Below are 23,098 nucleotides of genomic sequence, written 5' to 3' on the forward strand. Positions count from 1 at the left end.
ACCAGAGGGCCAAAATAATTGTGCTGAACCAGAGGGCCAGAATAATTGTGTTGAACCAGAGGGCCAGAATAATTGCACTGAACCAGAGGGCCAAAATAATTGTGCTGAACCAGAGGGCCAAAATAATTGTGTTGAACCAGAGGGCCAGAATAATTGTGTTGAACCAGAGGGCCAGAATGATTGTGCTGAACCAGAGGGCCAGAATAATTGTGTTGAACTAGAGGGCCAGAATATTGCCTTGACACCATAGCCTGGGACCCTGGCCGCACAGTGGAGACAAGTGTTGACCTCAGTCTCAAATTCCCAAATATGGCTGTATGTTATTAGTTCCGGTGGCACCTACTCCCGATCTGCACTGCAGCAATTCCACTCTCTAGAGCGCATGGGCTGGGCTTGGAGGGAGTTATTACAGGCAGCTTTCTTGCCTGGAAAAAGTCAAGCAGACAGAAAATGCATTTTCAAAGCAAGTTTCAGTGCTACATACTCTCCCTAGCAGCTTACATAAACATCAATTATCACGTCGTAAAAAGGGGCACCTGGCAGTCATTGGCATTGAATGACCGAGCACAGCAGCTGCTCTTAATATCGAACTCACAAAGCAGCCCGCCAGCATGCTCTAATTACATGCTGCCCTGCCTCTCTCAGAGACATGGGGGTTGTTGATTACTGACCCTCTGCGCAGGCCCACCCCATTACGAGTGGATTCACTGGAGAGGTTTGATGTCAAGTGCACAAATGCTGTGTTTTATATTCGCAATGCCGGATCTGATCTCTTACAGTTCACTTCACTGCATCAGCAAAGAGGCGGTTTTACATTAGCACGCAATTAGTGGTTGGCCCATTACCACTTTCATAAAGCTCTAACTGCAATCATGAAGGAACCTTTCCCTTCCCGCCCCCAAAGAAAACGTCCTTTGTAGAATAAAATCCACACACAGAAAGGAGATATATGCAAATCCCTGACACCATGCAAGTAAATCTTCCTCAAGATGTGATTTGTTTTGGATTCCATCAGCATTCAAACAACCCACTCTGGCTCTGTTCCAGTCTGAGTCTACGCACCTTTGCGTTGTCATGCCAACCATGGGAAATATAGTTCCCCATATTTACATCGCAAATAAAAGACTGGCATAATTAAAAGGACAAATGCAAATCTTTCTCGTGGCATACTTTCCATCAGAAGAGACAGTTATTTCTTCCGAAACGTCTGTCAATTTTTTTTTGCTCTCTAAAGCAGCAGTCTGCAGATTATGCAGCAATGTGTTAAGCTGTCCAAATAGAAAATCATCTCAGTAACCCTGCACTCAATTCAAAATGGCCATACAACCTCTGCTAAAAATACATTCTGTGCTGCCTTTCCAATCGAGCTGGTGCCCTCAGGCCATGTCCATCTGTGGATGAGAGTGTGGAAGCCAAGCCTGCACTCCACTTACATGTAAGAAACTTGCATAGGCAAATTCCCGATGCAACGTAAGCAAATTTCTACCAAGTTTGTGCTTTACAAAAGCCCTTTTCATACAACCACCCGATCGACAATGGCTGCAGTGTCACATAAAATAGTATTGAATCCCGGCTTTTGAGTCGTATACAAAGCAGAAGGGCACTTGTCTCTCTGGGTCTTTCCTCCCACCAGCCTTAGTGAATTGGGCAAACTGGCGCTGAGGCCGACCCTACGAATCTTGCAAGTTTGGAACGTGCAGCTTTAAAACAGTGGAGCAGTAAATTAAAGGCTGCTAACAATACAGTTGTAACGTTCTCGTCACTCCCTACTGCAGGAGAGAGAACATGCATGTAACAATGAGTCCGCTGAATACTAATGCAGATAATGCTTTGAGAAAAAAGAATTTGCATTTAGGTAGCACCTTTCAATTCCACAGAATATTTCAAAAGGGTTCAAGTGCTGCCACTGTTGTACTGTACTGAAACATGGCAACCAATTTTCCACAAAGCTAGCTTCCACAAACAGCAATGAAAATATCTGTTGAAGGCTTACTACTGGCCAGGGCGCCAGTGAGCAATCTCCTGCTCCTTTTTGAAATAAGGTTAACCTGAGAGGGGAGACAGGGCCTCAGTTTAATATCTCATCAATACAACAATGCAGAATTCTCTCAGTAATGCACTCGAGTATCAGCTTAGATTATGCGCTCAAGTCCCTGGAGTTGGACTTGAACCAACATCATTGTGACTCAGAGGCAAGAATGCTACCACTAAGCCATGACTGAGTGCAGATGTAGCACAAACAAAGTTGGCTCTGATCCTGAACTCTCTCAACAGTAACAACAAGGTGGACTGAACAGTTTAGAGTAATGCCCAGTAACTGCAAACATTTCACATGGAAAGTCATTTAAATTGATCTCATCCTTCGCTTATACTGTTAACACCTGTATTTTGACAAAGAGCAATATGAGTCAGGTTACACTGTCCCTCTGCACTCCTTCAGCTGAAGTGACCTTCAATTTGGGATTAAATAGGACATCAAGGTCGCATACCTCGACCTGTGAGTCTTGCACAACCGGTTCAGCCTGAACAAGTAGCTCAGGAGAGCAGATGGGAGTCAGGGACAAGGCTACAATCTTTTTGGCAGGAGCGGATTAATGATGTGTTTGCTCTAATACTCAACTGGAGGATGTCCTAGCTCAGTCATGACAGCTCACAAAATCATGCCAGTTGTAGATATTTGAGTGGGTTAAGCACTGGCCTTTCGTCTTTGTGACCTGGGTTGAAATGCAGCCCATAATAACTGAATGAGAGTTATCACTCTCCATTTTTAAGGACAATGCAAATTGAGTTTGGGCAGTTTCAACAGAATTCCTTGTGGCCACACAACACAAAACGGCCCCTAATTCAGCACCATTGACAAAGAGGCTATAGGATAGCTGGTGTTGCAAATGGAAAATGCTAAAATGGCGTAAACATGTCATTTCAGACATTGTTAAAGCACAGAATGAGGCCATTCGGCCCATCATGTCTGTGTCAGCTTTCTGTAGGAGCAATTTACCTAGTGCTACTTCAACACCTTCTCCCTGTAGCCCTGCACATTCTTCCTTTTCAGATAACAATCAAATTCCCGCTTTTGGGGAATGCCTCAATTGAACCGACCTCCACCACACTGTCAGGCATTGCATTCCAGGTCCTGACCACTCGCTACGTGAAGAAATTTTTTCCCATGTCACCATTGCTTCTTTTGCCGATTACCTTGAATCTGTGCCCTATTTTTCTTGATCCTTCCAACATTGGGAACACGTTTTCACCATCTACTCTGTCCAGATTTTTCATGATTTTGAACACCTCTAACAAATCTCCTCTCAACCTTCTCTTCTCCAACGGAAACAGTTCCAACTTCTCCAATCTATCTACCTCATCCCTGGGACCATTCTTGTGCATCTCTTTTACACTCTCTCTAATGCCTTCACATCCTTCCTAAAGTATGGTGCCCAAAACTGGGCGCAGTTGAGGCCGAACCAGTGTTCTATACAAGTTTAACATAACTTCTTTGCTTTTGAACTCTATGCCCCTATTAATAAAGCCTAGGATACTGTATATTTTATAAACCACACTCTTAACCTGTCTTGCTACCTTCAATGATTTATGCACATACAAACCCAGATACCTCTGCTCCTGCACCTCCTTTAGAATTGTACCCTTTGTTTTATATTGTCTCTCTGTATTATTCAGCCCAAAATGAATTACTTCACAATTCTCTGCATTAAATTTCATCTGCCACTTGTCCACCCATTCCACCAATTTGTCTTTGTCCTTTTGAAGATCTACAAAATCCTCCTCACAGTTCACAATTCTCCCAAGTTTTGTATCATCTGCAAATTTTGAAATTGTGCCCTGTACACCAAGTTCCAGGTCATTAATATGCATCAGGAAGAGCAAGGGTCCCAACACTGACCCCTGAGGAACTCCACTACAAACCTTCCTTCAGTTTGAAAAATATCATTAACTACTACTGTTTCCTGTCAGTCTATTTCATAACCATGTTGCTACTGTCCACGAACTATAACTTTGTCCACAAGTCTGTTTTGTAGCACTTTATCAAAATGCCCTATGTAAGTTCATGTACATCACATCAACATCATTACCCTCATCAACATTCTGTTATCTCATCGAAAAACTGCAGCAAGTTAGTTAAACATGATTTGCCCTTAACAAATCTGTGCTGGTTTTCCTTAATTAATCCGCATTTGCCCAAGAGGCTATTAATTTTGTCCCAAATTATTTTTTCTCGAAGCTTTCCCATCACCGGAGGTTAAACTGGCTGACTTGTAGTTGCTGGGCTAATCTTTGCACCCTTTTTTGAATAAGGGTGTAACATTCGCAATTCTCCAGTCCTCAGGCACCATCCGAGTCTAAGGAAGACTGGAAAATTATGGACAGTGTCACTGCAATTTCCACTTTCGCTTTCCTCAGTTTCCTTGGATGCATCCCACCTGGTCCTGCTGCCCTATCAATCCTAAGTACAGACGACCTAATACCTCCTCCTTGTCAAACTTAAATAATTCAAGTTGTTTGAATTATCTCTCTTTCACCATGACCTGGGCAGCATCTTGTTCCCTGGTGAAGGCAGATGCAAAGTATTCATTTAATACTTCAGACATGCCCCCAGCCTCCATGCATATCTCCTCTTTTTGGTCTGTAACTGGCCCCACTCCTCCTTTTACCGTTTATATGTTTATAGAAGACTTTTGGATTCCTTTTTATATTAGACACTAGTCTCTTTTCATACTCTCTCTTTGCTTCCACACTTCCCCTGTGAACCTTCTACATTCAGCCTGGTTAAAAGCAAAATACTGCGGATGCTGGAAATCTGAAACAAAAACAGAAAATGCTGGAAAAACTCAGCAGGTCTAACAGCATCTGTGGAGAGAGAAAAAAGCAGAGTTAACGTTTCGCGTATTTATGAATCTTCTTCACAGCTCTGAAGAGTCATAAGGACTGGAAACGTTAACTCTTTTTTTCTCTCTCCACATACGCTGTTAGACCTGCTGGGTTTTTTCCATCATTTTCTGTTTTTGTCACATTCAGCCTGGTTCTTGGTTGTATTATCACCTGACGTCAGTCAGAAGCATACTTTTCTTCTTCGTCTTAATCTCTATCTCTTTTGTCATCCAGAGAGCACTGGATTTGTTTGTCCTGCCTTTCCACTTTGTGGGAATATAACCTGCCTGTGCCCGAACTCTCTCTTCTCCAAAGTGTGTTTAGGTACAGTTTTGCCTGCCAACCTGTGATTCCAGTGGATCTGGGCCAGATCCATTCTCACCCCATTGGCTTTCTCCTAGTTAATTATTCTTGCTCTGGATTGCTCCTTGTCCTTTCCATAGCCAACTTAAACCTTATGATCCAATGATCACTGCCCCCTACATATTCCCCTGCTGATACTTGATCCATTTGACCCATTTCGTTCAAAGAGCCAGGTCTCACTGTGCCTCCTTTCTTGTTCGAATGGAAACATAGTGCTGTAGAAAATTTTCCTAAACACACCTTACAAATTCTTGCCCCTCTCTGCCCTTTACGCAACTACTAGCCCATATTTGGATAAAGTCTCTGATTATAACTACTCTATTATTCTTTTACCTTTAGGTAATTTCCTCACAAATTTGTTCCTCTACATCTTTCCCACTAGTTCATAGCCCATAGGCTACACTGAGCTATGTAATTGCACCTTTTCTGTTCCTTGACTCTAGCCAAGTAGATTCTGTCCTTGGCCCCTCCAGGGCATCCTCTCTCTCCAGCACTGCAATGTTATCCTTAATCAATACTGCCAGCTCTCCTCCTTTTCTGTCTTTCCTGAACACCTTGTATCCAGAAAGATTTGATACCCAGGCCTGCCTTCTTTGAACCATGTTTCTATCATAGCCACAACATATTTCCACATGAAAATCTGTGCCAGTAACTCACCAATCTTATTTACCATACTCCATGCTTTCACATACATGCACAATTACCCTAAAGTGGACTTCATTACTTTCTCCTGTACTCTGAACCCACATAATAACTTCCACTCCTATCTAATATAGAATTCTTCCCTTCTCTAGCACTGCCCAGTATTCTAACTTTATGCACCTTATTCCTCTTTTCTACTTTTATATGCTGGTGCCCATCACCCTGCGAATTTTGTTTAAATACTCCCCAACCACATCAGTGGACTTCTTGCGAGGACATTGGTGAAATGAAAAGTAACTTTCTTCCACATATGATGTGATCGAGGTAAATAGCAGAAATGTATTTAAGGAGAAGCTAGATAAGTACATGAGGGAGAGGGGAATAGAAGAATATGTTAATATGGTGTGTTGGAGCAGGGCGAGAGAAAGCTTTTGCATAGAATGAACACCGGCATAGTTGGGTTATGCTTTCAGTTGCATGGCATTATCTATGGCACTATTTAAAGAAAAGCAGTGGAGTTCTCCCCGCTGTCCTGGCCAATATTTATCCCCTTATCAAACACTTAAGGCAGATTTATCCAGTCATTTATTTAATTGTTGCTTGTGGGATCTTGCTGTGCACAAATTGGCTGCTGCATTTTCTAAATTACAACTGTGACTACACCACGAAAAGTGCTTCATTGGCTGCAAAGTGCTTTGGGATGTTATGAAAGGCACTATATAAATCCATGTCTTTCTTTTTTTTCTTTTATATCTAAAGAACTGGATCCAAAAGATAAAGATCCAGTTATAAGGCTTAGCACTGAAACTGAAGGCAGTTTTTGCTCTTACACAGGCTGTTTTTATAAGCTCAGCACACTGAACTTTTCACTCCCCTGCATGACATCAATTCACATCTGGATGTACAGAGAACAGTGCCAGTGTGTGCTATGAAATATGAGTCACTTGCCATACTGCACCCAATATCACCAAGAACACACACACACTTGACAGGCAGAGTTATGGTGCCTAATTAGGTGCAAACCTTGCTTATTAAGAACTATGCAGCATTTCATTGTCAATAGCTTAAGCTCAGAAATGAAACATTAAGAGAAGTCAATCTTCAGAAGTCAGAAGTTGTTGTGTACCTTTAAAGTACAATGTACACTGAACAAAATTAAATTTAGAGCAATTCACACTGTTCCTCAAAGAAGAAAATATTCCAGCATACACTTTTCCAGTGTGTGCACTTGAGAAGTGGATAGGAAAGAGGATTATTTAGGAAAGCGAATTACATCACATCATGGATTGTTAAAACCTGGGTGTGTGCCTGAAATTTTTCCATTTTAAAACAAAGTGCAGAACAGGGGCCAAGAACCTCCATTAAAGGAGGCAGAAGGAACAAGAAGAAAATTCAAATCTCTTTTCAAGAATTTAGACAAAATTATCACTTCATCCTATACCTTGTATTTTGACAATACCTCATCATTTAGGATGCCCCAAAGAACTTTATTTTTTAAAGTAAAATCACTGTTCAAATGTAGGCAAACAATATGGTCAATTTACACATTGAAAGGTCCCATCAGCAGCAACAAATAAACAACGAGATAATTGTTGCTTTGTGTTGATTGAGGGAGTAATGCTGGCCAGGATACAGGAGAACACATTGCTCTTTGTCAAATAGTGCACTGGGAGCTTTTATGCCTGTTTGAGCAGGCAGATGGAACCTTGGCATAACGTCTCGTCTCAAAGAGAGCTTACAATGTTTCTTGGTCCACCCTGTTACAGCATAAGACCCTTTGCTCAAACAGAGATGTTGATTATAAGCCTTGAAAATCACAGCTTTGGTGCAGTTCACTTCCCCTTTGAAAGCTATACCAGCCAAGGAATAAAAAGGTCACTGAGCAGAATCTGTTGAACCTTTGAGGAAGGATTTTGACCCACTCTTGATTGGAAAAAATACAGGCTTTATGCTGGAACATGATGGTGATGGAATGGTTTAAAAATAGATTTGGAGTCAAAATAAATTGGACAGATTGAATGGCCATCCTCAACCCTGCTTAAGTTTTGAAAATAACTGCATTGCTGTTCAGAGATTGGTAATGGGGTAATTATTGTCCCCATCATATGTTCCACCTTCAAATGATTGCTCTTAGTTATATCGCTACTACATCTCATTTAATGCCTAGGGTTGTAAATTCTAATGAGTTACAAAGTTACTTTGTCTTACTGCCAAATTTTAAAGCCCCAATCCTGGTCAAGTTCAAAGATTTTGCAAAATGCTGGGGTGCAGGACAATTAAGCCAAACTGTTAATAAATATTGAAACTGTGGAAAAACTCAGCAGGTCTAACAGCATCTGTGGAGAGAAAAACAGATTTAACGTTTCAAGTCCGTATGACTCTCCTTCGGAGCTTTTCCAGCATTTTCTGTTTTTGTGTCAGATTTCCAGCTTCAGCAGTATTTTGCTTTAATGTTAATAAATATTTCCATGTTGCACTCAATGCTGTTATGGAATACTCATTTGACCTCATGATTGCATATAATTGGTTTAAGGACTGGTTTGTAATGAGGGTGCGGCGTATGAATAAGCTGTTCAAAACAAAGATGGTAACTGAGTCACTATTCCATATCATCAGGTTACATGGTGACCTTTTATTGTACAGTTAGCGAGAGGCTGGCATGGAGATTATTTTTGTTTTAAAAAGGTGTTTTACCTCCTGTCACTCATAAAGCTCATGACATATGAATTTTCAGGTTGGCTGAGAGGCCTATCAGAAGCTTCCACCATCACTGCTCTTAATCTGGATAAGAGGTGCATTAGAGTGCCTAGGTGAACTCATTCACTTCCTTGGCCTTTGCTCATACTTTTCTATTTGTCATGACGAAAACTTGACATTGATGCAGTGAGGACTGAGAGAGCACCCTATTGAGTGCCACAGTGCAGTTTGCCCACCCCACTCAAAAGCATCGAATGCAGGAGTGTCCAAACTCCAAGTCACAGGGCATGTGCAGCACCCAAGCCCTGGACATCCAGCTTGTGCAACTCAATGTTGTTTCCTGTTTGGTTTTTTTGTGCCTGGAGTTGCCAATAAATCCTAAACCAGAACTCCATATAGGCAATTAAGACAATGCAAATTATTACATTAGAATGTTACAGACCAAAATAACCTATTTTGTCCAACAGGTCTTTTTTAAATTCTTTCTCGGGATGTGGGCGCTGCTGGCTAGGCCAGAATTTATTGCCCATTCATAAGATACTAACAGTGAAGGAACGATGATATAGTTCCAAGTCAGGATGCTTGTGGCTTGGAGGGAAACTTGCAGGCGGTGGTGTTCCCATGTGTCTGCTGCCCTTGTCCTTCCAGGTGGTAGAGTCTGCAGGTTTGGAAGGCGCTGTCAAAAAAGCCTTGCTGTACTGGTGTTTATGTTGCACACAAGCTTCTTAAATCTCAGAAAATGATTCATGGGGAAGAGTCATATTCGAAATGTTAACTCTGTTTCTCTCCCCATAGACGCTGCCAGGCCTGCTGAGTTTTTTCAGAATTTTCTGTTTTTACTTCTTAAATCTCACCCCATCAATGACTCAATTATTCCTTTCTCCCTCATGTTTTTTTAAATATATGTAGTGTCACCCCCTACTCTAAGGCTCCACAGTACATGCTTATATCACCCACAAAGGCAAACAGCCCACACCTTCATTATCTAATTATCTAGTTGCTTGGTGACTGTATATCTTGCATATGAAATCACAACACAGACATGGGCTGATGTTTAAATTCTACATTAAAGTACCAATGGAACAGAACATTTCATCCCAATGAATTAAAATATTACCTTTATAATGTTCCACTAACTAATCAACAATATTTGTGAATATAAATTCTGTGTGCACGCTCCATCAATTTCCAGTGGCAGTGGGATCAGTAACCAGAGGACACAGGTTTAAGGTAACTAGCTAAAGAGCCAGAGGTGAAATATGTAGACATTTTTTCATGCAGAGAGTTATGGTATAGAACGCACTGCCTGGAAGCATTGGTAGAAGCAGGTGCAATGATAATTTTCAAAAGAGAATTGAATATCCACTCAAAGGGGAGAATTTTGTAGAGCTATGGGGAAAGAGCAGGGCAACTGACTCGGTCACTCATTCAAAGAAGCATGGTGGCCTGAATAGCCTCCTTCTGTGCAGTAAGATTCTATTATATGTAAATATACTGTATTTTTATTGTATTGCCATTAGGACCCCTTTAAAAAAAACTGACACCCCCCCCCCCCACCCACCCTGCTCTAAAGATTTTAAACTTGAAACTGTTTGGTGTATTTTTTAGTCTTTTCAAAGAATAAAGATAATTTCTCTCGGAAGAGACATTAGTAGCACGAAAAAAAGTGAGATCTTCAATACGAATTCATGGGGTAAACTTAACATGTTTGTATAATATTCCTTTAGCATTTTTATTAAAGTCGGCCCAATGCTACTGAGCGGTAGCGTGTAAGTAAGAGGGTGGAGAAAATCAAGGATGGATCTCTGGGGAACTCCAGAGCGAGAGCAGCTACTGGAGATGTACTGATGATATCTGGATAGGGTGGACAACAAAGACAGTCCCATGGAGCTAGGACATGGAGGAGATAATAGTGTAGGACAACGGAAATCGCTCATGTCCCATTCACCTCTGGGCTCAGAGGCCTATACTGAATTCTGGTCTGGCCTTAAATTGGAATGGTACATGATGTTGGGTATCAAAGGAAAAAGGCTCAATTTTCAGCACCCAAAGCGCTCTCTCTCATTGACAAAACAGTTCATTAGAAATATCTTTGTGGATAGCACACTTGCTTCAGAATCAGAAAGTGGTGGTCTGAAGCTCCACTCCAGAGATTCAAGTACCTAATCCAGGCTGATATTTCAGTGTAGTACTGAGGGGGAGCCATCTCTCAGATGAGATGTTTAACCTAGGCCCCCTTTTCCCTCTCAGGTGGATGCAAGAGATCCCATGACACTATATCAAAGAGCCAGAGGAAATTTCCCCAGTGTCCTCTCAACAAACATTTAAAAACAGACTAATCTGATCATTTTCTTCTCCTTAAAGCAGAGAAGGTTTTGATGCACCTGTTTAAAAGCATGAAGGGTTCAGATAGAGCAAATAAAGAGAAACTGTTTCCAATGGCTGAAGGTGTATTAACCAGGGGTACAGGTTTAAAGGTGATTGGAAAAAGAACCAAAGTGGTTAGGGATAGATTGATAGAAAAATAGGTTTAACAGCTTTACTGTAGCCTTTAAAAGGATAAACACTTAGAGAAAAAAATTACAGAGATATAGGGAAATGTGACTAATAGAAAAAGGCAGTGCAGGTTCTTTGGGTTGAATGGTCTCCTCATTGCATTGTTGTTTGTGGGAGCTTGCTGTGTACCAATCAGCTGCCATGTTTCCTATGTTACAATAACAACTACACTTCAAAAGTAGGTCATTGTCTATAGAGCTTTGAGATGTCCTGAGGACTTGAAAGGCGCTATATAATTGCACATTAATTTATTAAAGATGATCTATGCTGGTATTCAGCTCTCTCCTATTGTTAAGTGTGCCCAGAGTATGAATTATTATGATTAGTGAGATCATAACGAAGAGACACAAATTAAGCATAAAAAGAATTAAAGGGGAGAGGAAGAATAGCTCTTAACCAGGTGGTTAGAATGTGGAACTCTCAGCCACAAATCATTGCTGAAGCAAAGTCCATTTATTGAGGAAGGAAATTACAACAACTTAAATTTTAATCTATTAAAACACCCCAAGGCACTTCATAGGAATGTTTTAAAGTGAAATCTGACAGAGACCTACATAAGGACATATTAGTGAGTGTCAAAAGTTTAGTCAAAATGTGTCTTAAAGTAGGAAAGTGAGGTAGAGACACAGGGAGGTTAAAAATATAAAAACTAGAAATGGGAATGAACCATTCAATAAGATCATGACTGATCTTCTACATCAACTCTACTTTCCCATCGGCTCCCCATAGTCCTTGACCCTGAGACACCAAAACCTGTCCATCTCAGCCTTAAATATATTCAATGATGGATCATCCACAACCCTCTAGAGTAGAGAAATGGAAAGATTCACAACTGAGTGAAAAGAAATTCTACTCATCTCAGTCCTAAATGATTGGCCCCTTATCATGAGACTGTGTCCCTGTGTTCTAGGTTCCCCAGCCAGGGGGAACCAACTTCTCAGTATCTACCCTGTCAAATCTTTTCAGAATCTTGTATATTTCAATTAGATCATCTCCCGTTTTTCTAAACCCCAGAGAGAATTGGCCTAATTTACTAAGCCTCTCATCACAGGACAACTCTCTCAAACCAGGAACCAATCTACTGACTCTTTGCTGTACTGCCTCCAAGGCAAAAATACCCTTCCTTAGATATGGAGACCAAAACTAAGCACTGTACTACAGGTCTGTTCTCAAAGCCCTGTACAATTGTACCAAGACTTCCTTACTCTTCAAATTCCAATCCACTTGCAATAAAGGCCAACATGCCATTTACCTTCCTAATTGCTTGCTGTATCAGTAGCTAACTTTGTGTTTTCTATGATTCTAAGTACACCCAAGTCCCTCTGAACATCAACATTTACAAGTTTAATGCCTTTTAAAAAATATTCTGCTTTTCTATTCTTAGGACCAAAATGAATAACTTCACACTTCCCTCCATTATAATCCATCTGTTATCTTCTTGCTCACTCACTTAACCTGTCCACACCACATTGCAGCCTCTTTACGTTCCTCTCACATTTTATACTCCCATCTAACTTGGTATCATCAGCAAACTTGGATACGTTGCTCTCAGTCTCTTCACCTAAATCATTAATATAAATTGCAAATAGTTGAGACCCCAGCGCTGACACTAGTCACAGCCTGCCAACTTGAAAATACCCCGTTTATCCCTACTTTCTGCTTCCTGTTCATTAGCCAATTGTCCATCCAGGCTAATATATTACCCCCAACACAGAGAGCTTAATGCAGAATAACTTTTTGGGTAGCATCTATTGGCTCCTCTTTAGGCAAGGGAGGGAGTTTCAGAGCTTAGGGCCCAGGCAACTGAAGACATGGCCACTAATGGTGGAGTGATTCAAATCGGGGATGTTTAAGAGGCCAGAATTGGAGGAGTGGAGTTGAGTTATCTCAGAGGGTTGTGGGGCTGGAGAAGATTACAAAGATCAGGAGAGGCAAGCGATGGAGAGACTTGAAAACAAGGATGAGAATTTCAAAAATAATTAGAAAGAGAGTGATCTATTAAAGGGTATAAAAGGAGTAATCAGTCACCTAGCCCACCCTGTATTATATATGTGCTTAAACAAAAATAGAAGAGAAAAACTGTAAACAGAAGGGCATTAACTTTTGCAAAATAGTCCCTCTGGCAACTTTGAGATGTTTAGGTTTTTAAAGCTATATAATGGGCCAAGCTTCAGCATTGGTTACGGAATAAAGTCAGTCACTTACAGATCTTGTGTCGTCCTTTAATTGGAAATTTCACCAGCAGCTCCTGGGGATTGGTGCAAATAAACACAAATGGAGAACCACACTCCTGGTCTGTAAACTGAAAACAGAAATGAAACATTAAATATTATTCATCCATGGACAGGTGGGGGACTCCCTTCCCTCCAATTCAGTCAGTACATAAATACCCAAGAGTCACACCTGCACACCTCACAGGAACTTAACATCTAATATTTTCAATCGCTTCCCCACCACCAAATTTAAACAGTTCCAAATTTAAATGGTTATAATTTGATTCCTCACCCCAGCACTGGCTGAACCCACCCTCATTCCAGCACTGGCTGAAATCAACCCACCCCCCACCCCAGCGCTGGCTGAAATCCACCCATCCCCCACCCAAGCGCTGGCTGAAATCAACCCACCCCCCCCACCCCAGCACTGGCTGAAATCCACCCATCCCCCACCCAAGCGCTGGCTGAACTCCACCCATCCCCCCACCCCAGCACTGGCTGAACTCCACCCATCCCCCACCCCAGCACTGGCTGAACTCCACCCATCCTCCACCCCTGTGCCGGCTGAACTCCACCCATCCCCCCACCCCAGCACTGGCTGAACTCCACCCATCCCCCCACCCCAGCACTGGCTGAACTCCACCCATCCCCACTCTGCCACTGACTGAAATCCAGCCCTCTCACGCCCCAGCACAGCTGAATCTACTATCACACCGCAGCTGAAATCTGCTTCTGTTCCTTTTCATTCCGCCCCAACTGGCTATAAACTGGCATAATAACTTGACATACTAGACAGGTTTCAACAAGAAACAGATAAACTTTATTACAAAGAGCTTTTTAGATGCTACATGCTTGAACATGATACTCGACAGGAAGCCCTGCCTCCCCAGATTACCTGTGCTTAGGGCTCATTGGTTGAGCCTTCCAAGAACATCACATGACTCCTGAGACAGTAGAAGGGTCTATACCTTCAGTTACTAATCTTCCTCCCTCTAGTCTTTTTTTTACAGTTTCTATTTACAGAGAACATTTGAATATCCAACAACATAAAAATATATACAACTCAGGTGATTAAAGATTAAGTCTCTGAGGTGCTTTCCTTATTTGGTCAGAGTGGTGTAGCTCTAACACTTGAGGTTCTTCCACAGGATTGACATGATCGGGAATTGCAGCACCAAATACATCATTAGAAACTGGAAGTTCAAGGTTAGGCAACTCTACAGAGACATCGGGCATGTCTATTCTAGATCGACCTGTCACCTCAGGGATTAATGGTTCGATCTTAATCACAGGCGGGATAATAGGTTGCTGGAATGCCTCTCTATCCCGAAGATGGCCCACGTGTTTTTGAACAATTCTGTCTTCCACTTCTACCTGGAAGGATAAGGGACCAGTTTCTGAGACAATGGTTCTAGGAACCCAAAAAGGTCCACTTCCAAAATTCTGCACGAATACTATATCTCCTACAGTGAATCTGCGAGCTTTGCTATATCATGATTCAATTTTTGATTACTCTGATTCCTCTCTACCTTCCCCTCTAAGTTTGGGAACACCAGACTTAACCTTGTACGCAGATGGCGTTTCATCAATAATTCAAACAGTGTTGAACCCATAGCTGAATGAGGCGATGTACGATAATGATAAAGAAAGTGGGAAAGTCGAGTTTCTAGAGTACCTTGTGATAACCTCTTCCTCTCAGATTTGAAGGCTTGCACAGCTCTCTCAGCTAAACCATTTGATGAGGGATGGTATGGGGCTGTTTTAACATGTCTGATTCCATTTAAATTCACAAATCTCAACTCTGTACTGGTAAATACTGTACTGTTATCAGAAACTATGATTTCCGGTAGGCCACGTATGCTAAAACAATGACGCAGTTTTTCGATAGTTGTGCTCGATGTTGGTGATCTGACTTCGTACACATCCATCTATTTAGAATGTGCATCTACAATCAATAAAAACATGGTACCTAAGGATGGTCCTACATAATCAATATGTAGTCTAATCCAGGGTCAGCCAGGCCACTCCCTAGATGGAGTGGGAGGCTGAAACAGGCAACTGCTGTTGTTGTTGACAATGGAGACAGCGCTTGACCATGCTTTCAATGTCACCGTCCATGCTTGGCCACCAGACATAACTTCACGCAAGCATTTTCATCTTTGACATGCCTGGATGTGCACTGTAAAGCTCTGTCAAGAGTGGTTCTCTACCATGCAAAGGCACGACAACTCTTGATCCCCACAACAAGATTCCATCTTGACAACTTAACCCCTTTTTTCGGGCATGGAATGGTCTCATCTCTTCAGACACAGATGAATTTCACCACCCTTGCAAAACAAAGTCTGACTTTCGACAAAATTGGATCTCTGTTCGTCCAATTTCTAATTTGCTTTGCGCACACAGGTGCAGAATCCAAGAAATTCAGTACAAGCACAACTTCTTGTGGCACTGGGGCATGCACAATGCTATCTGGTAACAACCGAGTGTGTCCGCATTTTCAATATGTAAGCCAGGATGGTGCATGAAGGTATAATCACACGCAGGTAATATCACAGCCCAACATTGTATTTTTGCTGATGCTATTGGCGGAATAGCCTTATCCTCACTGAATAAACCCACTAATGGTTTATGGTCCGACACAATGGTGAAATGTCGTCCATGCAGATACTGGTGGAATTCACTCTGAATACCAACAACACACCTTCCTTTTCTAGCTGGGAATAACCCTTCTTGGCTGTGGGAAGGGTTCTTGAGGCATAGCCAATTGGCCTTTCTAATTCACCTTCCAATCTGTAGGGTAACACAACTCCAACACCATAAGGAGAAACATCACATGTTAATACCAATTCTTTCAATGGGTAGTGTACCAATGAACAGGATGAATGTAATAGTTTCTTTACTTTCATAAAGGCTTCTTCCTGTTGTGAATTCCACGACCAACGTTCATTGTATCATAAGGTTTAAGTTGGCCATGGAGAAGGACAGGGAGCAATCCAAGAGCAAAAATAATTAATTGGGGAAGGGCTAACTTCAAGGGCGAGAACAGATCTAGCCCAGGTAAATTAGAATCAAAGACTGCCAGGCAAAACTGTAATACAGCAATGGGCTGCCTTTAAAGAGGAAATAATTTGGGTACAGTCAAGGTACATTCCCACAAGGCGGAACAGTGGGGCAAACAAATCCTGAACTCCCTGGATGATGAAAGAGATGAAGCAGAAGAAGATTAAGACGCAGAAAAAAGGTGCATAGAACAGATGTCAGTTGGATAATACAATTGAGAATATAGAAGGTTCAGAGGGTAAGTGAAAAAGCAAAGAGAAGCAAATAAAGAGTATGAGAAGAGACTGGCAGCTAACATAAGGGAATCCAATAGTCTTCTATAGGCATATAAATAGTAAAAGAGTGGTAAAAGAGGACTCTAGCCAATTAGGAACCCAAAAGAGGTTTTAAGCATGGAGGCAGGGGCATGGTTGGGGGCCTAAATAAGTACTTGGTATATGTCTTTACCAAGGAAGATGCTGCCCAAGTCACAGTGAAAGAGGGGATAGTTAAGGCACTGGTTGAGCTAAAAATTGATAAAAAGGAGGTATAAGATAGATTGTACTTAAAGTTAACAAGTCACCAGGATCAGATGAATTACATTGAAGGATACTGAAGGAAGCAAAGGTGGAAATTGCAGAGGGTGTAAGGATGAACCCAGTAACTGCAGGACAGTAAGAGTAACCTCATTGGTGGAAAAATTTTAGGAACAGTAATTCAGGGCAAACTTAACAGTCTCTTGGGAAAATGTGGATTAATTAGGAAAGCCAGCATGGATTTAAGAGAAAATTGCGTTTAACTAAATTGCTCAAGTTTTTGGGTGTGGTAAGAGGGGGTTGATGAGGGTAATACAGTTGATGCAGTATGCATAATGACTTCCAAAAGGCATTTTTGCCACTCAGCAGACTTGTGAGCAAAGTTAGAGCTCTAGGAATGAAAGGGACAGAAGCAGCATGGATATGAAATTGGCTGAGCTGGTGGTGAGCTGAATATTGGTGAATGGCTGTTTTTCAGACTGGAAGAAGGTTTACAGTAGAGTTCCCCAGCATTAGGATCCTACTTTTCCTGATATACTTTAATGACCTAGACATGGGCGTACAGGGTTACAATTTCAAAATTTGCCGATGATACAAAACTTGGAAGCCTTGTCAACTGCAAGGGGGATAGTGTTAAACTTCATGAGGACAGAGAGTGGCTGGGGAATGGATGGATAAGTGGTAGATGACACGGAATACAAAGTGTGGAGTGATTTATTTTGGTAGGAAGAATGAGGAGAGGCAGTATAAAATAAAGGGTACAATTCCAATGGGAGTGCAAGAGCAGAGGGACATGGCTGTATATGTACAAATCATTGAAGGTGGCAGGACAGGCTGAGAAAGCAGTTAATAAAGCATACAGGATCCTGGACTTCGTCAATAACGAAATAGAGTACAGATAGAAAGAAGTTATGATAAACCTGTATACAACATTGGTTCAGCCTCAATTGGAGTATTTCTAATGTGTGGTGTCCGGCTATGGACACCACACATTAGAAAGGATGCGAAGGCATTAGAAAGGGAGCAGAAAAGATTCACGAGAATGGTTCCGGAGCTGAGGAACTTTAGTTACATGGTTAGAGTGGAAAAGCTGGGGATGGTCTGCTTAGAGAGAAGATTCAGAGGAGATTGATAACTTTGAACATCTGTATCAAGAGTCTGGACACAGCAGATAGGAAGAAACTGTTCACATTGGTGGAAGGATTGAGAACCAGAGGGCACCAATTTCAGGTGATCAGTAAAAGAAGCAACGTCAACATGAAGTTTTTTTCTTTTTGCGCAATGAGTGGTTAGGATTTGGAGTGCACTGCCTGAGAATGTAGTTCAGGCAGAGTCAATTGTAGCTTTCAAAAGAGAATTGGATCATTATCTGAAGACAAAATATTTGCAGGGCTATTGGGAAAAGGTGGGTCAGTGGCACTAGGCCAGTTGCTCATGAAAAAAGCCTGTACAGACACATTGGGCTGAACAGCCTCCTCCTGTGCTATAACCATTTTTGATTCCATAAATCCCTAATTTAACAGCTTGCACTCCCTTCAAATGGATTCTTTACATCAGCTGTTGAAAGTTACATTTGCATTCCAAGGAGAATCTGGTATCTCTTCAAAAATGAAGATAAATTAAAGGATGGATAAATTAAAGCAGACCTGCCCAAACGAGATGCCATGCCTCAACTTGAAACCACCCTATGCAATACACTTAAGTTCAGAGAAGCACCACATTTTTAGTCAATGATGCAGATCAGACTAAGCTGAGGTCAGAGCTTCATCTACCTCATCATTTGTAAACTCAAATAGCGAAAAAACTAACCGCCATCCATTTCTAAGGTAATAGTAAACATTACCAAACACTAACTCTCAGGAGTAACTGAGCCAACAAGTTGAGGGAGCAGAAATAAATCAGCAAGGATAATAATTTATACAGAATGCTTCTGCATTTGGGCCAGCAGTGTGCATATTAATCCGCTACCCTGTGCTTCCAGAGTCAATATTTCCTTGGCCAGTTTTGCCACTATGGTCCAATTTCTGTTTATGTTAAAATATGCAATAAAAACAGATAGAAAATCACAAAGGATGTTAAGAATAACCATAATTAATTGCGACTGATCGCATTTAATGACTCAGTACTAGAGGTTGAGTAATGTAATCCAAGCTGTGGTTATCCATTGCAGCAATGTAGGTCTGTACACATTTCCCACCTTCTAACATCAGTGGAAGTGCAAGGCTGATGCTGATTAAATTAACAAATGCAATTATTTACCACAAGTATGATCTTCCTGATTCTTTTATCTAATTTAACCTTAACATACAAATTAATATAATTCAACAGGGGAAAATAGCCAGAGCCACTGGCCCTTTTCAAAGCTAGGTGCCAAGCAGAGTCTCTGATCTGCTTATCGTCAGCTACAAGAAAATTATTAGAAGACCTTCAAGTTGCGCTGGGTCATAAAACAGTATTTTGCATTTTAGCTATTTTTTTTTAAAAAGAGGATAGTCAGGTCTATACTAGTTAAATTGTAAAGTGGAAACAAGTGACATCCAAGCAGGACAAAATCAGAGGTACCATCCATACCAAACCGATCATCATCCTGAACGGTCAGATCAAAACAATCTAGCATGCAAACTATAGCAACAATCCAATGCTCAAGACTGGCTGAGAGCAAACATGGTGCAGATATGATGGACTAAATGGCCTCCTCCTGTGCTATAACATGCTATGTGATTGTGATTCTGATTCTTCACAATAGCTATTTTGTGTCAGACAAAAAAGAGGTTGCTATTTTTGAGGGAATTTATTTTTGTTTTACAACAAGGAAACAAAACTCTGTGCACTCAAAGGGCAGGCAGCTTATATAAAACACCTGTACCTACTACATATGAGATCAGCAAGGGGTTAAAGTTTTGGCTTCTCAGTTTATGCAAGAGGGTTAAAAGCATGGACTTTTTAATTACAGCATTAGACACGGCTATCTTTTAGAGCATCTAGTGAGAAAGCAACATAGCTGTGGAATGCATAGGTGAGCTCCACCCTCCCCATCACCCCAATAAAAATTAAACAGAAGCTGAGACTGATAAAGTTGATGAAAAATTGTACTTCATGTAACTTAGCACATAATTTAACACTCTGTTAAAGTGAGTACTACATTGGTCAAGGGTGCTTGCCCTTTGGATAAGATGTTAAACCATCTGCTCATTCAGATGAACATACAAGATCCCATGGCACTATTCAAAGAGAGACTAGAGAATACTAGCCATCAGTTCACTTCTGCTAACCCCACCAAACCTGACCTGATTAAGTAATCATTGAGTTCATTGTTGTTTGTGGCACCTGACTGTTGTAAAATTGGGTGCAGTGCTTGGCTAGAAAACAATACCAACGATTATATGACTAAAAGCACTTTGTGTCCTCCTAAGATTGTGAACGGCACTAAATAAATAAAAGGTCTTCCTTTTCTTTTAAAGGGAGCATACATGTGGGTAAATTTTGCACACGATGACTTGTAAATGAAACTAATACAATTTCTAGTTAAAAAAAAATAACCATTTTAATGGAAGAAATTGACACAATAAATTCTCGCACAAGATTGTCTACTACAAGTAGTAAGCCTAGAAATGTGTTCAAAATTATCAGCCATACAACTGCACACATACAGAGTGAGTGTAGAAAAAAAAACATTTACCCCCCTCCTTACTGTCTTACAAAGCATCCTTTAAAACATTTTTCTCCTCGCTTTGTTTTTGCTAATGGATTCACTCTCCTTTGGAAAATGGTCTTGCCTACTTTGGTCTCAAACAACAGCTCGCACTGATGTTTGACATAGTCCCAAGGCACTTGACAGAAGAGGAAAGGAACTGACACTGAGCCTTTGTAGGGAGCTTCGTAGCGATAACCAAAAGGTGGGTCGAAGAGGTGAATTTTACAGGTTAAAGAGGAGAAATGAGGAGAGCGTTGGGAGACGGTTCTGAAAGTGAGGAAGAGATGGCAGGACTCTCTTCTGCATACAGCACTTGACATATTTCAATTGTTAATTTTAAAATTGAGATTAGTAGATTTTTCTTAACCAGGGGCATTAAGGAATATGGAGCCAAGGCAGATATATGGAGTTAGGTCACAGATTAGCCATGATTTCAAGGGGGCTAAATGGCCAACTCATGTTCCTATGAATGGACTGGGGAAAGAAAGGGAGAAAAATGCCCAAATCTATGGCCACAAGGTTACAGGGTGGAAGATGGTTGCAGAAGTCGAGTGAGGATGAGGGATTCATAGAAGAAAATACAAATTTTAACTAAATGTGCACGACGAGAAGAGGAAACCAATGATGGCCAGCATGTAGTTTGATGGGTAAGTGGATTTAGTGCATTCCAGTTACTTTCTCTTCCCCCTGGTCACTGCTCTTTATTGTCTTTTTATGTCTTTCGTTAAATTGTTACTACTACACTCTTTCCCCACTCCCCCCCCACTCCTTGATCCCAACTTTGTCTTGTTAAGTATTCAAGATACCTTATTCTTCCTCTGCAATCTCACCCTTTGCCCTGCTCAACAGCACTGAAGAATGGACAATAAATGCCAACTGCATCAGCATCCACATGACTTTGAGAAACAGAAAGAGCATGGCATAGTGGTATTGTCGCTCCACTAGTAATCCAGAGACCAGAGTAATGCTGTGGAGATCCGGGTTCGAATCCCGCCACAGCAGATGGTGGAATTTGAATTCAACAAAAATCTAGAATTAAAATTCTGATGGTGACCGTGAAACCATTGTCGACTGTTGTAAAAACCCATCTGGTTCACTAATGTCCTTTAGGGAAGGAAATCTGCCATCCTTACCTAGTCTGGCCTAGATGTGACTCCAGACCCCCCGCAGCAATGTGGTCGACTCTGAAATGGCCTAGCAAACCACTCAGTTGTAACAAACCGCTACAAAGACACAAAAAAAAGGGAATGAAACCAACGGACCACCCGGCATCGACCTAGGCACCGAAAACGACCTGCACAGTCCTCCTTACTAATAAGTGCCAAAATTGGGAGAGCTGTCTCATCCTCACAGAATCATACCTTACAGATCATGTCCCAACTCCACCATCACCATCCCTGGGTATGTCCTGTCCCACTGGGCCGAGGTGGGGCACAGTGGTATACAGTCAGGAGGGAGTTGTCCTGTGAGTCCTCAACATCGACTCCAGACCCCACAAAGTCTCATGGCATCAGGGGCAAGGAAACCTCCTGATTACCACATACCGCCCTCCCTCAGCTGATGAATCAGTGCTCATCGCTTGGAGGAAGCACTGAGGGTGGCAAGGGCACAGAACGTACTCTGGGTGGGGGACTTCAATGCCCATCACCAAGAGTGGCTCGGTAGCACCACTACTGACCGAGCTGGCCGAGTCCTAAATCTCACAGCTGCTAGACTGGGTCTGTAGCAGGTGGTGAGGGAAAAACATACTTGACCTAACCTGCCTGCTACAGATGCATCTGTCCATGACAGTATCAGTAGAAGCGACCACCACACAGTCAGTCAGTCAGTCATTGTAGAGACGAAGTCCCGCCTTCACACTGAGGATACCCTCCATCGTGTTGTGTGGCACTACCAACGTGCTAAATGGGATAGATTTCGAACAGATCTAGCAAGACTGGGCTTCCATAAGGCGCTGTGGGCTATCAGCAGCAGCAGAATTGTACTCGAACATAATCTGTAACCTCATGGCATGGCATATCCCCCACTCTACCATTACTATCAAGCCAGGGGATCAATCCTGCTTCAATGAAGAGCGCAGGAAGGCATGCCAGGAGCAGCACCAGGCATACCTAAAAATGAGACGTCAACCTGGTGAAGCTATAAAACCGGACTACTTGTGTGCCAAACAGCATAAGCAGCAAGTAACAGACAGAGCTAAGTGATCCCACAACCAACGGATCAGATCTAAGCTCTGCAGTCCTGACTGGTGGTGGACAATTAAACAACTCACTGGAGGAGGAGGTTCCACAAATATGCCCATCCTCAATGATGGAGGAGCCCAACACAGCAGTGCAAAAGATAAGGTTGAAGCATTAGCAACAATCTTCAGCCAGAAGTGCCGAGTGGATGCTCCATCTCGGCCTCCTCTGGAGGTCCCCAGCATCACAGATGACGTCTTCAGTCAATTCGATTCATTCCACATGTTATCAAGG

General features: G+C 41.9%; 1 protein-coding gene across 1 annotated transcript in view; it reads right to left on the bottom strand.

Annotated features, from left to right (window-relative positions):
- Nucleotides 1-23,098, bottom strand: part of trip4 (thyroid hormone receptor interactor 4) — a 128,313-nt gene that overhangs the window by 14,405 nt on the left and 90,810 nt on the right. Inside the window, exon 12 of the mRNA XM_078532552.1 lies at nt 13,348-13,444. Within this exon, the coding sequence (XP_078388678.1) occupies nt 13,348-13,444 (97 nt within the window). The remainder of the gene's footprint in view (nt 1-13,347; nt 13,445-23,098) is intronic.

This window comes from Cetorhinus maximus, chromosome 30 (assembly GCF_964194155.1).
Source record: "Cetorhinus maximus chromosome 30, sCetMax3.hap1.1, whole genome shotgun sequence".
NCBI classification, from domain to species: domain Eukaryota; kingdom Metazoa; phylum Chordata; class Chondrichthyes; order Lamniformes; family Cetorhinidae; genus Cetorhinus; species Cetorhinus maximus.